Source organism: Brienomyrus brachyistius, chromosome 6, assembly GCF_023856365.1.
Source record: "Brienomyrus brachyistius isolate T26 chromosome 6, BBRACH_0.4, whole genome shotgun sequence".
In the NCBI taxonomy this organism is placed as follows: domain Eukaryota; kingdom Metazoa; phylum Chordata; class Actinopteri; order Osteoglossiformes; family Mormyridae; genus Brienomyrus; species Brienomyrus brachyistius.
The window spans coordinates 7,916,251-7,932,120 of NC_064538.1; the positions used below are offsets into that span (position 1 = coordinate 7,916,251).

Genomic DNA, 15,870 nt, shown 5'->3' on the forward strand with positions numbered 1-15,870 from the left:
GGCGTAACATACAACTATTCTTTTGAGAGTTCTGGCGTTAGTCCCCACTCTCTTCCTTTTCTCTTATCTTGTTATGTTGCAATTCCGCAGCATCAGCTTAATGTCACCCTATCCGTGTACCCTCGGCTTTCCGAAATTTACTGGCATTACGAAGCAGCCCAGCGCCCCCCCCCCCTTCTCTTCCTGCCTATATTCCAGTTTGTTCCCATTTCTCAGGGTGACAAAGTTTAGCACAGGGCCTGCTGACTCTCCGAGTCCTTTGCGGATTCTCCAAAGCCCGGGACCTTACCACAGTACCGCACCAGACACAGCGTACGCTCACACTCCATCAGGTAACCCAGGCGGAGGGTCTGACATCCAATAAAAACGCTTGGCGGTAGTTTTGACCGTGTATGTGTTTTTCCTCACGCAAGCGTTTGTATTACATCAGTGTATGCTGCCGCACTTTTGTACATCCCAGTAGGTCATCCGGGTCATCTCTAATAACTTGGGCCACACATCAAGTTGGACATTTTGTCTCCCAGTAAATTCTGTTTGAAGTTTTGTTTTTCATATATGACCGCGCACAAGTACAGATATGGGGTTAAAAGAGAAACGCGGCGACGAACATAAACCATCCGCTGATAATTTTATTACGTCGAGCCGGGGGGGGTTTCCTCCTATGGTAGAGGCACGAGTATCATCATCAATGCCTTACCCTACGTGCCATGCGGGCCAAACGCGGCGACGAACACAGCCACCATACCCACACACCACTGTCTTTTATTGAAAACAGCTGAGGCAAGTCTTTTTCTGAACTTTAAAGTGTGTATACAATAAGTAAACGCATGTAAAAGAAGTATGAAATGTGTTATAAAGCACATAGCCAACGCTAATTGATAAAGAATTTAAGCATAATAGCCCAGACGTACCATGGCCTATAGCTGGTAGAAATGGAGCTATCCTACGGCCTACAAGATAAAAGCATATGGCACCAAATTGGAATCAGTAGTCTTTAAAAGAATAAATGGACTAGCAACTGTCTCCGGTTAGGTACTATTAAGCAGCATTTAGTGACATGCATCAAAACACATTTTTAAAAACTTTGACAGAATAAAGTCTTAGTTATTTTAATAAATACGTTTTTCAGTATAGATCCTGAAATAATTTACCGCTACTTTGCTGTTTTTAAAGTGCCTCAACTTTCATTAGTTTGCGCATTTCATACAATAGAACAATGGCAGCTTTCATTTTGAGCAAGGTTACGCATTCAATAATCATATTAATCCAAAGTGGGCTGAGCTGATGCCTCACACCTCCAGCATCAGGGGGGTTTGAAGCCCAAACCTCATTCTGTGTGTGTATTTGTGGAGTTGGCATGTTCTAACCATGTTCTACCGGTTCCTCTTGGGTATTCCGGTTTCCTCCGCAGTCCAAAAACATGCTTTGGAAGCAGATCATTTATAAATTATCCATTGTGTATGTGTGAGAGAGTGTAGGTGTGGACTAGGTTTATATTTCCAATGGATTGTGAAATGCAAATTATTCAGCAAGACGTGCATTATGCAAAGGCCACGCATGCAATAGTACTAATTTTGTTAAAAGATTGTATCATAACAATCTAAAATATAAATATTAATGAATATATAATCAATTATAATCTATGACGCGTTATTAAAACCTATCAATGTCTATACTGCTATACATTTCAGTTATATTCAGTTTACCATATAAGGCAGGGGTGGCCAATCTTATCCACAAAGGGCCAGTGTTTATGCAGGTTTGTGGGATAACCTTCAGGTCAACTGTTTACACCCAGGTGTGAGGACTCTTCAGCTAATCAGTCCTCTGATTAGTAATCTAATTAGGGAGTTGCAGCGAAAAACCAGCCCACACACCGGCCCTTTGCGGATAAGATTGCCCATCCCGGATATAAGGCATATTTTGTTCTTAAAATGCATCGGTGTATATTAAGACATTTTTCTAATTTAGTTCTCATAATTTCCTCACACACTGTTGTAAAATCCCCAATATCATACTAAAAGATGTATGAATAAGTCAGATTTAGATTTATTAATAAACTTAGCACACTGTCACAGTTCATAAAACCGAAGACAATCCCATCTTCTGGTGTGTAGCTCTGCCCCCAGTCCTTGGATGGGCTGCTTGAAGCAGTTTGATTTGGCACCCTTTGTACTCCTACTGTCAATATCTACCCCTGTCTCTGTAGGAAACCCTGCTTTCCCTTATTGTGAGTTCATTGCTTGGCATTATGATTTTATTCTAACATTCTATGTTTTCCTCCTTAGATTTCGGCGTCTATTCCTCTTAATATGTATCATTTCCCATGACCTCTCCCAGTAACAATGATGCACCAGCAAGCAGCAGCATCTCATTACCCTTCAGCTCAAGCTGGGAATCCGCACTATCAGGGAATGCTGGGACAGGGTATCCAAGGCAACAGCATGATGGCACAGAGATCTATGGGAACCTACCGCCCATCACAACAAGGTAGGAAAGGGGTCACTTTTCAGGCCTTTCGGCACATATGAAGCCAGCCTTATTCAGTTGTTTTCGAACATTTTATCATTATTTAGTGCTATGAGCCGTCAGAAGGCATTTTTAGTACCTTTGGACTGTCGCAGACATTTTCTTTAGATATTCAGCACATATCTGTGGTTCAGGGCGACTGTAAAATGAAGGCGGAAAGGAGTCCATTTACATTTTGTCCAGAGAGCATCAGACCTTTATAAATTCACCTGTAGCTTTAAGAAGCAAGTTAAGATTAATCGCCGCTGTCATTTCTGCTCTTCGTCTGTGTAAATCACAGTCCAACACTTTGTCAGGTCTTAGTTAAAAATAGCCCGCAAGGGTCTCCGGTGCGCGCTGTGCCTGTAAGCGTGGAGAGCAGGTCACGCGTGGCGGAGAGCTGACAGTCATCAAAGTGCAGTGCCATCTCTGGAGGGACGTTCACTCCCCATATCTCGTTAGGACTTAACACGTCTAACCTTAACGCAATTAGCCATGCTAAATTACCGGTAAAGTACTTTTTAGATGTGCGTTATTCACAAAGGGCACTGCCAAGCTGCAGACCCATTGGCTAAGGTCTGCCATGAAAACGTTTGGCTGTGATTCATCGTTTTGATCCTTTTATAACCTGCGAAACATTAACAAAAAACTTTCTTATTTAATTATACTTGTTTTTGCACATCTTCCTTTACCTTTAGGATAATATGCAGTTAAAATGCACAATATTAAGAAACAAATGGTGCACATCAAAGAGTACAATATTTTGAGAAAGGGAACTGCAAGATTTACTGTTTCACTGGGTTACTTGGTGAATGAGTGTTTATAATGTTTCTAAACTCTATTATTTGCATTTACTTAAGCAGATGCTTTTGTCCAAAGTGACATATAATTGAGAAAGCAGGGGTCAGCCAGTGTCCGTGGCACACTTGGGGTTAAGGGCCGTGCTCAGGGCCCCAAGAGAGAAATCACCCGGCTGACTACGGGATTTGAAACAGCAGCCTTCAGATCACAGACACATCACTCTAACCAACTAGTCCACATACTTAAATTATTTATCAGATTCAATGTGTATAAATTTATGTTGCATAAGTTATTTTTGAAATGGATACTTTGATATTCTGATGCCGCATTTAAAACTTAATTATCTGGCATGAAGCCATAATATATCAGGAAACAAATTAATTTATATCAGCCTAAAATGAGAAAAAAGGACTTACTGGTGAGCCCCAGGGTTAGTACCACGCACATTTTAATGCCACCTGTAGTGGTCAATGTAATAACAACATCTTCAGGTAACAAAGACCAACAAATGACATTTTAGTTCTCAAAGAAGTATGCTGAATTAGTCACTGATTTCCACACAAGAACACTGAAGCATCCAGCACTTTAGCTTATGAACCAGTCCTGCCACTATGTGTCTTTCAGGAGCTGCAGCGCAGTTTTACGGGGAGCAGTACAGCCATGATCAGAGTGCCACCGAACCCATTAACCAGCAGTACTACCCTGATGGTAATCATCATGCCTGTATTCAGCAGAGATGCACCTATCGTATCAACCGAAATTAGAATTAAATTTGATTGCACACCTTAAGGTGTGACAATCAAGACTATGAAGAGTTTCTGAAAAACAAATCCATTCCAATAAAGAAGGCTGCTGTACTGTCGCATGTCAGTGTTGGTGTTTTCTTACCCAACAATAAATACTTTTTAAAAATTTATTAGGGTGGAGTGTCCCTTTAAACCTGTTTAAGCAGAATCTCTCAAACAATCTGTATCGGTGTTTTCGAAATAACCGGCGATCGGTATCTGCTAGAAATTTCCTTATCTGTGCATCACTAGTATTCAGCACACTTTACACTCATGTATCTCCAGCACCTGTTTTCCCATCTAGCTTTGCCTCTGGTTAATCGGTAAACTTACACAGGCGCTCCTTGATTTACAGAGGGATTATGTTCCGGTGAACCAACCGTGAGTGGAAAATATCGTAAGACGAATATGAATTTGATATGATATGAATAAGTAAATAAATAACTGCAGTCAGTGAGTAAGCAAATAAATACTGTAACTAACTAAATGACAGTAATTGAAAAGTAAATTATTGGATGCAAGTTTAAAAACAGAATAAAAAATTTAGTACTTTTAAATACAAAAGACTTTATTGGGGGGATGAATGAATTCAAATTAAATATTGGGGAGTACATGCCCCCCTCCCTCCTAGCTCCTTCACCCCTTGCCTATGCATTAGATTCAACAACAGTGTGAAATTTAAAAACCACACAGCAGTCAATCTATACTATTTCTTGATTATGACACCGTAAATACATGAAAGCCTTATCCTTACCCAGGAAATTCTGTACTGTTTACCCAAAGGGAATTCCCAGTACAACCAGCAATAGGCCTCTTACCAGCAAGGTGCCAACCAGGCGACCATCAACCAGCAGCAGTACCCCAGCCAGCAGGGCTACAGCGGGCGGCATACGGTAGGTAGTCAGCCGCTGACCGAGAGAAGAAGGCAGGGCTCTGTCCGGGGTTAACACAGCAAGCTGGCCCACATTCTGCACTCTATCTGGGGCTTTTCTTATTTAACCCGTAGCTCAAACCCAGAGGCTGACATTTGAAACATTCCCTTTGAAGTTTACCTTTGGGTCACAATAACCAATTAGCACCAGTCTTATTAGCTCTTATTAGCTCTTATTTGTCCTTTTGTATTTTTCAGAAATCTTATGGTAAGCACATCCTGACTGAGTGCTGTTGACATGGGCGTCCCTTGACTCTCTTTTTAGTTTATGTTGTCTAATGTGTCAGTAAAAGTCGATATTTAAATGAAACTTAAGGGTGGATAAACTTATTTAAATGCCAAACTGGTCTTCTAAAGGAGATTGTAGATTAAGTTTGTGTGGGTTTCCCTGTGTCATGACTGTGCTGTCAGGATGGGGTGGTTGTTGTTTACCTGTTATTGTTCCTCCTTACACCCTTCCCTGGCCACACACAATCCTAGGTTCCTCACAGGGGGTTTCCTTGCAGTACCTCGGCTACCAGCAGGGCCAGCAGTACAGCTCTTGCCGCCCGTCTCAAGCTGCTCCTAGCCCCCAGGCACAGAGGCCTTATGGATATGAGCAGGTATTTACCCACTGCTTCTTCCAGATGCATGAAGGACGGTCTGCCCCTGCAGAGTCTGGGGGCAATGCCACGTTTTGGGCCATTTATGGATTTAATCATGTGATTATTATTCGAGTCATTCAGTGGGTCCCGACATGGCCTCTGTGGGTCTCTGAGGGAACTCGATATTTTAGGTAAAATAGCATTTGGAATAACACACTGTGACCAACCAGGGCACCTGGCCTATTAAGAAGAGGTATTACACTATGTGTGCTATTAGGTTGTTCTGCTGTATACGAGGATTTTCATATGCATGTCTGTGTTACTGTGAATGATGCCAGCATTACACAGCACACAGGCTATCCAAGTTGTATTCCACTTCATCACACATGTTTAAGCTATTGAAGTGCTTTGTTGTAGCATTATAAATTATATTGCCTTGTTATCCCTAATATTATTGTTGTATTTACACAATTCTACTTCTTTAAAATCTTGAATTTTTTTCAGGGTCAGTATGGGAACTATCAACAGTGAGGTGTGAATGCCTGAAAAAAAGCTTGGCCCATTGACAAAGAAGTTTATGAAGTTTGAATTATAAGCAAGTTCCTCTTGGATAATGGAGTTTTGTCCATAGACCTTTTGTTTACATTAATTGGAAGAAAAATATTTATATTTATATTAAGGGATCTGCTTGCGCAGCTACCAAAGGTTTAGTGAAAAAGACAAGATCATTTTGCAGTCTACACTGACTGTTGGTCTACCTATATATTTTTGCTGCACGTAATTGTACAGACAGCATTTTTACTTCTAACATGAAGTAGTGAGTATAGCCGGCTTACTGTGGAAATTCTGTACCTGCAATGCATGTGTCATGATACTGTAGCACAGCTTCACAGCGTACAGTTGTTAGTTTATCTGTGGGTCGGCTGAACTGAACTCTGACTCACACCCAAATGATAATCAGTTAATAATACATTTGTTATTGGATCTAAAGATATTACTATTTTACTATTAGTATTTAATAAAAAATATTAGAATAGAGTCTGTTTGATTTCTACCAATCAGAGGACTTTTTGTAACATAGGTTCACAATGAATGTATTGTGTCTGTGTTTTGTCTTTATTTGGCAATAACAGGCTTTTATGGTGATATGGTAGCTATGTGAAGTGTCCATTTTGCCTGTGTTCTCACAAAAGGTCATATTATCGAGTATTGCAGATGTCACAGTGTAATCTGTAGTGCAGTAGAAGCTAAAAGATACATTTTAAATGTTCCACAAATACTTTTACCTTACAGTTCCTTAATGCTATACAACTCCAAATATATTTCTTTTATGAACAGACTCATACCTGTTATTGCAAATGTAAATTAACCTACATCTTGACCATACCAATTAATCATTATGGCACTGAAATTCTATTTACTTCAAAATGGGCAGCACATTCATCATCGTTTTGATGCTACAAAAGGTGTTTAAAATAATGAATATGGTTGTCAGACAGCACAACTCTTTCAGGACAACCAGGCCTTCTTTGCATCCCATAAAGTGTCAGTTTTTGTTTTTTCCAGTCGCTGTAAATGGGATGTATTATCCGTATTCTGTATGAGAGTCGTGTATTGCGCAAATATCTTACTATAAGGTGTGTACATGTGGCTGTGAGAGTCAGTTAACCCACGACTAAAGGAATGTATTGTTTCATTTGTTACTATTTAATATAAAATAATAACATTTTTCACATTTGTGTGTGTAATTTGTGATAAGAACATAAGAACATAAGAACATAAGAACTATACAAACGAGAGGAGGCCATTCGGCCCATCAAGCTCGCTTGGGGAGAACTAAACTAATAGCTCAGAGTCGTTAAAATCTTATCTAGCTCTGATTTAAAGGAACCCAATGATTCAGCTTGCACTACATTATCAGGAAGGCTATTCCATACTCTGACTACACGCTGCGTAAAGAAGTGCTTCCTTAAATCCAGCTTGAAATGTTCTCCCGCTAATTTCCACCTAGCTGATATGTTGAAACTAAAAAAATGAATAAAAAATAACGAGTGGCGTTTTCCCTTTGTAAACCACTTGAGGAAATCCACGTTTTAAAACGCGTTGTGAATGTGATGCTGTATATGAATATTGGTCCTCGGAGCTCGCCGTACTTGTTTCCTCAATATGTCGCTACCTCGGGTAAGAAGTGTGGACTCATGTAGATAAATGGCAAATGTTTTAAAAATGTCAAGTAGCTCAGAGACTTCTGTACGTAAAATGGGTTGTACAGATATTTTAGTGAGCGATAGCAGGCAGTATACAGTACTTGTTTTTGCTTTCGATATGTCTGTCGGCCCACTGAACTTCAGAATTGATAAAAAATAATGGTAACGTGTTTTGTTGTCGTATTGCCGTTAGCTTGTCAAATAGCGTAACAGACAAGAGCTGCTAGAGAGTTAGTTGTCATTTCATTTATGGCGGCAGCTTTGGTTCATTGCAAGCCTATGTGAAGCCCTAAGCAAATTACTGGTTAGAGAAAGTGATCTAAACATCGTGCTCTTACTGGGTATATATAATTTAGATCGCTGACCAGTGATGATGACGGATTACCATTTGCTAACATCAGTTTTATTTTCCCTAGTTTTCAAAGTTAATACCACGATGCTTTGGACGAAGATGGGATTTAAAAGAAAACGTCAGGAATATACCCCATACGATAGGACGGAGAGGTGGTATGATTTTGTCTGGGTGTTGCAGAGAAAGGTTTAGTGTAGTTCGATGCTTCGCTGCTGGCTGCTCACTTTGCACCACGAGTCGGGGATCCAGTAGAAAAAAAGAACTTTCAGAGAAGAAATTGGTAAGTGAATAAGTTCTCACCGGTGACTGCATACTGGGTGTGGTATAAGTGGCTTCATGCCTCCGGGACTGGCGTTTTGTGCCCTGGTGCTGGCTGCGTGTGTGAGTTTCTATGTCATATGTTCATGTGGGACTTCTCTGGCTGCTCATGCTCCCCAAAAACATGCAGAATAACATAAACATACTTTTTCTCCCACTGATCGTTACACTAGACTCGCTACTTTGTTGATCACCGCAGAGTAAGGTTGGTGGCTGGCTCCGGAGGCAAAGGGGCCTGCTCCTTCCTCAGCGAACCCAGGAAAGAGTGGGGAGGCCCAGATGGGGGAAACGGGGGTGACGGGGGAAATGTGGTCATTAAAGGTATTGATTGACATCTCTTATTCTTATTCACTCTGCATGTGGCATTTTCTCCGGGTTAGTTTGGGTTTCCTGTGTCTTCTCCAGTTTCCTTCTGCAGTTAGGTACATGAGTGTTCTGTGATAGACTGGCATGCTGTGTTGGGCATTCCCCTCTCTTATTTGCCTTTGCTGTCTAGTATAGGCCCAGGGCCCTCCCTACAACCATACTTTGTAGGAGTAGGCAACCCTGATCCAGGAGTCCTTGAATCCAGTAGGTTTTCCATCCTACCTGATGAGTTACTATCTGCCTGATTTCAGGTGTGGTTCAGTAGAGACCAGATAGGATGGAAACCTGTTGGATACTGGCACTACAAGATAAAGGCTGCCTACCCTTAATATATTGCAGGTCAAACTCCAGTCCTGGGGGGCCGGAGCCCTGCACATTTTTGGGTTTCCCCTCATTTAACACACCTGATTCAACTCCTTGTGCTAATTACCACACAGCTCTTGAGCTGAATCATTTGTGGTGGAAGAGGGAAAGAACTAAGCTACACAGGGCTCCAGCCTTCTAGGACTGGAGTTTGACCCCCCTGATCTAATGGATAAACAGTATGGATAGATGGTGGCACTATATTTGGTTTCAATTATTCCACTCCTGGAGGACCAGAATTCAACACAGTTTGCATATTTTCCCCCTCAAACAAGCCTTCGTCAACTAATTGCCAGGTTTAGTGCGAGCGTTTAAACAAGAAAATCTGCAAACTGTGTTAGGTTCTGGCCTTCCAGGACCAGACTTAGGGAACGCTACACTATAGCTTTTGAGTGATGTCACATACCTGGATAAGGTATCGCACAGAATTGAAGAAAGTAAGGACCAGATGAGTTAGAATTTTGTGAAAGGTGATGGTTGGGCTTATTTCCTCATGCCAGAGTCTTTTTACATGGAGTTTTCCTACCTTTTGCATGATTAAGTTAATCAGCAGGTGAAGTCATTGTCAGCAATTGCCCCGGTTTACCGAGGGCACAACGGACAGGCAGGGGGAAGCAAGAACTGCTTTGGCCGCAACGCGAGCACGACCTACATCCATGTGAGTGTCCGTCCCCTATTTCACTCTCCAGCTGTGGACATGTTGGCCTCAGTGCTGATGACAGCCTGCCTGCCCCGTCTGTCTCATGTGGTGCAGGTGCCTGTCGGTACCATGGTAAAGGAGAACGGAAATACCATGGCAGACCTTTCCCGCGAAGGCCAGGAGTACGTTGCCGTGTACGGTGGAGCCGGGGGCAAGGGGAACCGCTTCTTCTTGTCGAACGAGAACCGGGCGCCGGTCACCACCACGCCGGGAGAGAAGGGCCAGGAGCGGCTGCTGCAGCTGGAACTGCTCACTATGGCACATGCGGGACTGGTGAGTGCACGGCATGCTGGGAAGGGCCGAGTGGTGAGGTGCGGCCGTGTGTAACTATGCACCGCTCCCCAGGTTGGCTTCCCCAATGCTGGGAAATCGTCCCTGCTGAGAGCCATCTCTAACGCCAAGCCGGCTGTGGCTGCCTACCCCTTCACCACACTCAAGCCACACGTAGGCATCGTGCAGTACCAGGACTATGAGCAGGTGGCAGGTGTGTAAGTCTTAGCGCATACTTGCCTTAGCTGATATTTGGTTATAGGTCTGTTAACACGGTCATTCACGGTCACGGTCAGTGGCTGATATCCCAGGGATCATCCGAGGTGCTCACCTGAACCGCGGCCTGGGCGTGTCCTTCTTGCGGCACATAGAGCGATGCCGATTCCTGCTCTTCGTCCTGGACCTGTCCGCGGCTGACCCTGGGGCCCAGCTGCAAGACCTACGCTTCGAGCTGGACCAGTACGAGCCTGGGCTGTCCCGACGCCCTCAGGCCATCGTGGCCAATAAGATAGACCTTCCTGAGGCCCGGGATAGCCTAGCTGAACTCAGGAGGCACGAGAAGCAGAGGATCATCCCTGTTTCGGCACTTAGGGGTGACAATCTGGAGGAGCTGCTCCTTCACCTTCGGGAGCTGTATGACGGGTACCTGGAGGCGGAGGAAAACTCGGGGACGAAGCCGATGAGGTGGTAGCTTGAAGAATCCCAGCAAACCTGTAAATAGACCCCCATCCTGAAGGCTCATTATTCTTTTATTTTTAACCCTCTGTGTGTTTAAATTATTCCATAAAGTGTTCTGTTCTACCCGTTTGTCTCCTATTTTCTGAATGGGTGATGGTGGTTTGCAGCATTTTTCTAACAGAAAACAGTGAAACTTCTGTGGGGAAAATTAGAGTCAAATGATTTTATAGACCAAACAATATTACAGAATTCCCAACTCAATAATTAATGAAGTATTTTACTTTTGGATATGAATTGAATCCACTGATTCCACACTGTCACTACCTAACCTGGGTCGGAATGTTTGTTCATTCCCTGGGCTATGTAGCAATTCCGTGATGAGACCCCTCTAACGGCCGATACTTTAAGACGAACGTGGGACTTCAAAAGCTTAGAGTGGTTCACACAAGTGAAGGGACTTTGGCAGATTTATGATATGAAACAAACATTTATTACTACAACTAATAACGTGACTGGCATTATGCTAGACAGCAAACATAACACAAGACTGACAGAATGCAATATGGGAATGTAATGACTAAATTAAAGGAGCAGCTTTACAGGGAAATACTGCACTGTGCATCATCAGCACACACCAGATTTTGAAAGCATGACCCAAATTATAACCCAGGTGAAACATGAATGACAGTTGGTTTACGTAGTTGCTGATGGAGTCTGCAGTTCGTTGCAGTAGGGTATGGAGCGGGTCTTCCTGTGGAGCCTCCTCTGATGCTCCATCCAGTGAAGCTTTCTCTGTAGGCTCTCAGTCTCTGGGTTTGGATCTGAGGTCCATGAGTATCGGCGTTTCGGAATTTGACACTTAGACCGATGACCTGTTCCATAAGGCTGGAGTCTTGGTCGAGGGGTGTGTGAAGAGGGATTGTGGATTTATGACCATGTACTGATGCCGCTTTGATTAAAGACATTTAACTTTGGATACATACACTTCCATCACAATTCATAATCAGATTTGATTTTCCCATTATTTTCATACCAAACATGGCATCACGATCTGGAGTTATACACACTGTATGCACTTAATTAATTCTAAAATTAATTCATTCTTAATTTAAATTGCAGTTTGAATCTTGGTTACTCACCATCAGTACGTAGCATGAGTGGTTATATTACATATTGATGTAGAAATTATTAGCTCAGGTAAATTTTAATATCTTCACCAATATGTTTTGAAATTAATTAACTTTTAATTAATTATTATTTAATGCTGATTATTAACCAATTGTTATGCCGAATGGTCGGCTCCTCCAAACTCAATTGCGAATCCCCGATATCTGTTAATGTGAGACTTAAATGGGATTCATTAATAACCAGTATCGCTTAATAACCTGGGTTAGTAGGCTCGTCCAGCGAGCTGCGTCACCAGGTAATGTAAACGATCGGTAGCGAAGCTCCCCTCACGGCCGATAAGAGAGTCTCGCGATATTTCAGGCGAGTTTGAGATTTCAGAGCGTAGTAGCCAGATCGCACAGAGGCAGGGACTATTGTGAGCACTCAATGACGGAGGCTGAAGTTGTGTAAAAGACATGCATTTATTCCTACAACTAACATAAGACAGACATTACACCTAACAAACAATAAACATGAAATAACGGAATAGACACAAACGATGTAATCATGAAAATGCAATGACCAGATTTAAAATGATTAACCTAAAAAGGGAAAAACTGTTCTGCACAGCAAGCAGTCTGTGGAAATACGACCCTCAAGGAATATAGCAGGTTAATAGGACAGTTTAGGTTATTAGAAATGAAAGGAAGTTGGTTTACTTGGATGCAGGAAAGGGGGGGGGTCTTTGCAGTTGGTTGCAGTGGCTGATGAGCTGATGGGTGATGGCACTCAGGGAGGTGTGGTGTTTGCAGCGGTTGTTGGAGTGGAGTCCCTCCGGTTCTTTCTTCTGGTGAAGCTTGGGCTGAGTTGCAGTTCTTTGGGTCTTCACCGACGGGCTTCAAGAACGCTGCTTGTTTCTCCTTTTTCTCTCCCTTTCTCCCCTGCTTTGTTCTGAGGTGCCAGGTTTTATAGCATAAGGTTCGTGATTAGGAGTGACCAGGAATTCGAGTCCTGAACCAATGGCTGACCATCCATTTGGCGGGCTTTCGGAAGGGGGTCGGTATCAGTCCTTTTGGGATTTATGACCAGACTTACTTCTCTGGTAATGGTGATTTTCATTAGGCTGGTGTAACTTTTGATATATCCACTTCTGTGGTAACCATTGACCAGATTTGGGAACTGGAGTGATTTCCCGTCGGTTTGATACCAAACATGCCATACCAGCTTAGCGGTTCACACCAAATACCATCTGTGATGATTAATTAATGATTACTTATATTATGCTATTATGTTATGTTCTATTACTCACACCAGTATGTGGTATATATGGTATACAGTATAGGTTACACCTCAACAGATGTATACCCTTTATACAGACATTATATGACATTCTCTTGTCATCAGCACATCTTACCCTTGGATAGGCATGGTGAAATACAAAGATCAGATAAGGGTTGCCGAGGAATGTGGCAAAGCAAAAAGGGGGGGGCAAGGTTTGTCAGACAAAGGAAAAGAATCTTCGAAAGTTAGGGCACACTAAGATCCCTGGTTAGACTATTCAATTTCCAAGATTATTCTGGTATAACATATATGCAGTGGTAGCTATACCTATTTATTTATTCAAATTTATACAAGTGTTTAAGTGTGAGGGGTAAAATAATAGATACTCTGTGAACATGGTTATGAGGGTGGCACACAAAACTGAGACTGTCTAAGGACACACACACAAACATGATTTGCATATTGAGACATAAGCATCATACTACACAGGGTATACAAAACCAAACTTAACAGAAACTTTCTGTGGGGTGCTGGGTGAGTGGTATGTAATGCAGGATGTCGGGGGATGGGGCTGTGTGCCAAGTCGAGGGGCCCCTGTCCCTGGGGATCCACTCTGCTATCTGTAGGTCATTAAAACTTTGAGCAATAAAAGTTGGAGTGCTGGCCTCCCTGGTTATCTATGTGTGTGGGGTCACAAACCCCCCTTTGGGGCCTAGGTCGATGTGTGCCTTCTCGTACCAGGGTAGGCCTTGTCTCAGGCCACCTGGAATTTAAGCTTTGTGATATGTGCATGTGTGATCCTACATTGACAATGGTTATATTACGTATCAGACAATTACGTATCAGGTTTGTTTTAAGTTGCTGTTAATTTCCTCGAGTAGTGGTCTTGATTAAACATTTAGAAGGGACAATTTTATTGTTAATGTGGGACTATTACAATTGGTTGATATCAATGTTTGGGCCAATTCCTATGAATTCATTCCTGTGTTGTAATGGGTGAATGAGACAAAGGGAAAGAGGTCATCTGGCTCTGGTGTTCATAATATCTTGCTTAGATAAGCAATTGCAGCGGGGAGACTTTGCCAAATAGTGTTAAAGAAGCAGGCACTCTGTTCCTGCACAGGGTCAATAATATACATGGCACTAACTAAGACGGTGGCACAGGACGGGAAGATGGTGGCACAGGAGGTAGTGCTTTCGTTCGGCAACTGGAGGGTTGCAGGTTTGAGCCCTGGTTCCTCCTGACCCCATCAAAGTCTCCTTGAGCAAGACACTGAACCCCAAATTGCTCCCGGTGAGCAGGTTGGCACCTTGCATGGCAGCCTCTGCCACCGGTGTGTGTATGAGTGTGTGGATGGGTGAATGTGAGGCATGAAATGTAAAGCGCTTTGAGTACTCGTAGGAGTAGAAAAGCGCTATATAAATGCAGTCCATTTACATATGGTTACATTCTTTTAAATATTTACATAAGTTCTCTATGCTACACACAAAAATATACACTGCTCAAAAAAGTTAAAGGAACACTTTGAAAGCACATCAGATATCAATGGGGGAAAAAAATCATGCTGGATATCTATACTGATATCCATCTATCCATTTTCCAAACCGCTTATCCTACTGGGTTGCGGGGGGTCCGGAGCCTATCCTGGAAGCAATGGGCACGAGACAGGGAACAACCCAGGATGGGGGGCCAGCCCATCGCAGGGCACACACACACCATTCACTCACACATGCACACCTACGGGAAATTTAGTAACTCCAATTAGCCTCAGCATGTCTTTGGACTGTGGGGGGAAACCGGGGTAACTGGAGGAAACCCCACGATGACATGGGGAGAACATGCAAACTCCACACACATGTGACCCAGGCGGAGACTCGAACCCAGGTCCCAGAGGTGTGAGGCAAAAGTGCTAACCAGTGCACCACCATGCTGCCCCTCTATACTGATATGTACTGGGTAATGTGTTAGGAACGGAAGGATGCCACATCACTTGATGGAAATGAAAAATGATCAACCTACAGAGGCTGAATTCAATGACACCCTGAAAATCAATGTAGCAGCAGGCTAGTCCATTTTTCCCGAAATTTCACTGCAGCAACTCAAAATCATACCCCCACCCTCTGTAGAGTGCAGGTATCATACCAAGATATTTACCCAGACACATTTTGAACACTTAGATGAGACATACAATGTATAACCAATTCTCTCGCAGGCATCGTGTGTGTGTGTGTGTGGCTTTCCCCATTCTCGTCCATACTACTGAAGGCTGCACTCCGATCAAGCCTAGACCAGCTGGGGGCCCCTACTTGCACCAGGCTCAGAGCTTTATCTTCAAACTGGGAGGCTGCTTATCCTTCCCCAGTACCTTTTTCATCAGATTGAAGATGGTACATCCCTCACCTTCCAGAGGTTGTAAAACTTGGAATGTTAGTCTTCCTTCGTCTTCCTTTCTGGATGGTCTTGGCTAGGTGTCTGTGTGTCTGTGTGATCTTACACTTTTCACTTCCAAAGACAACACATCCCCCTACCCACATATTTAATCAATGTATCCTAATACTTCATTAACCCCAAAGCAAAAGCCATATCCCACTTGTTTCTTCATAACAGGCTTTTGCCCA

The 15,870-nt window shown here is 42.9% G+C and overlaps 1 protein-coding gene across 3 annotated transcripts; it reads left to right on the top strand.

Annotated features, from left to right (window-relative positions):
- Positions 1-7,709: 7,709 nt before the first annotated feature.
- On the top strand, positions 7,710-10,986 carry mtg2 (mitochondrial ribosome-associated GTPase 2). Of its 3 annotated transcripts, none has more exons than XM_049016166.1 (7): positions 7,710-7,790; positions 8,233-8,448; positions 8,660-8,807; positions 9,758-9,873; positions 9,970-10,188; positions 10,261-10,399; positions 10,482-10,986. In XM_049016166.1, exons 1-7 carry the CDS (start codon positions 7,776-7,778, stop codon positions 10,874-10,876), a joined length of 1,248 nt encoding a protein of 415 aa, XP_048872123.1. In that variant the 5' UTR covers positions 7,710-7,775; the 3' UTR covers positions 10,877-10,986. The 3 variants fall into 3 exon arrangements, with proteins under 3 accessions (XP_048872123.1, XP_048872125.1, XP_048872124.1); XM_049016168.1 differs by having other exon boundaries at positions 10,557-10,986; XM_049016167.1 differs by lacking the exon at positions 7,710-7,790 and adding an exon at positions 7,810-7,978.
- The last annotated feature ends 4,884 nt before the right edge of the window (positions 10,987-15,870 follow it).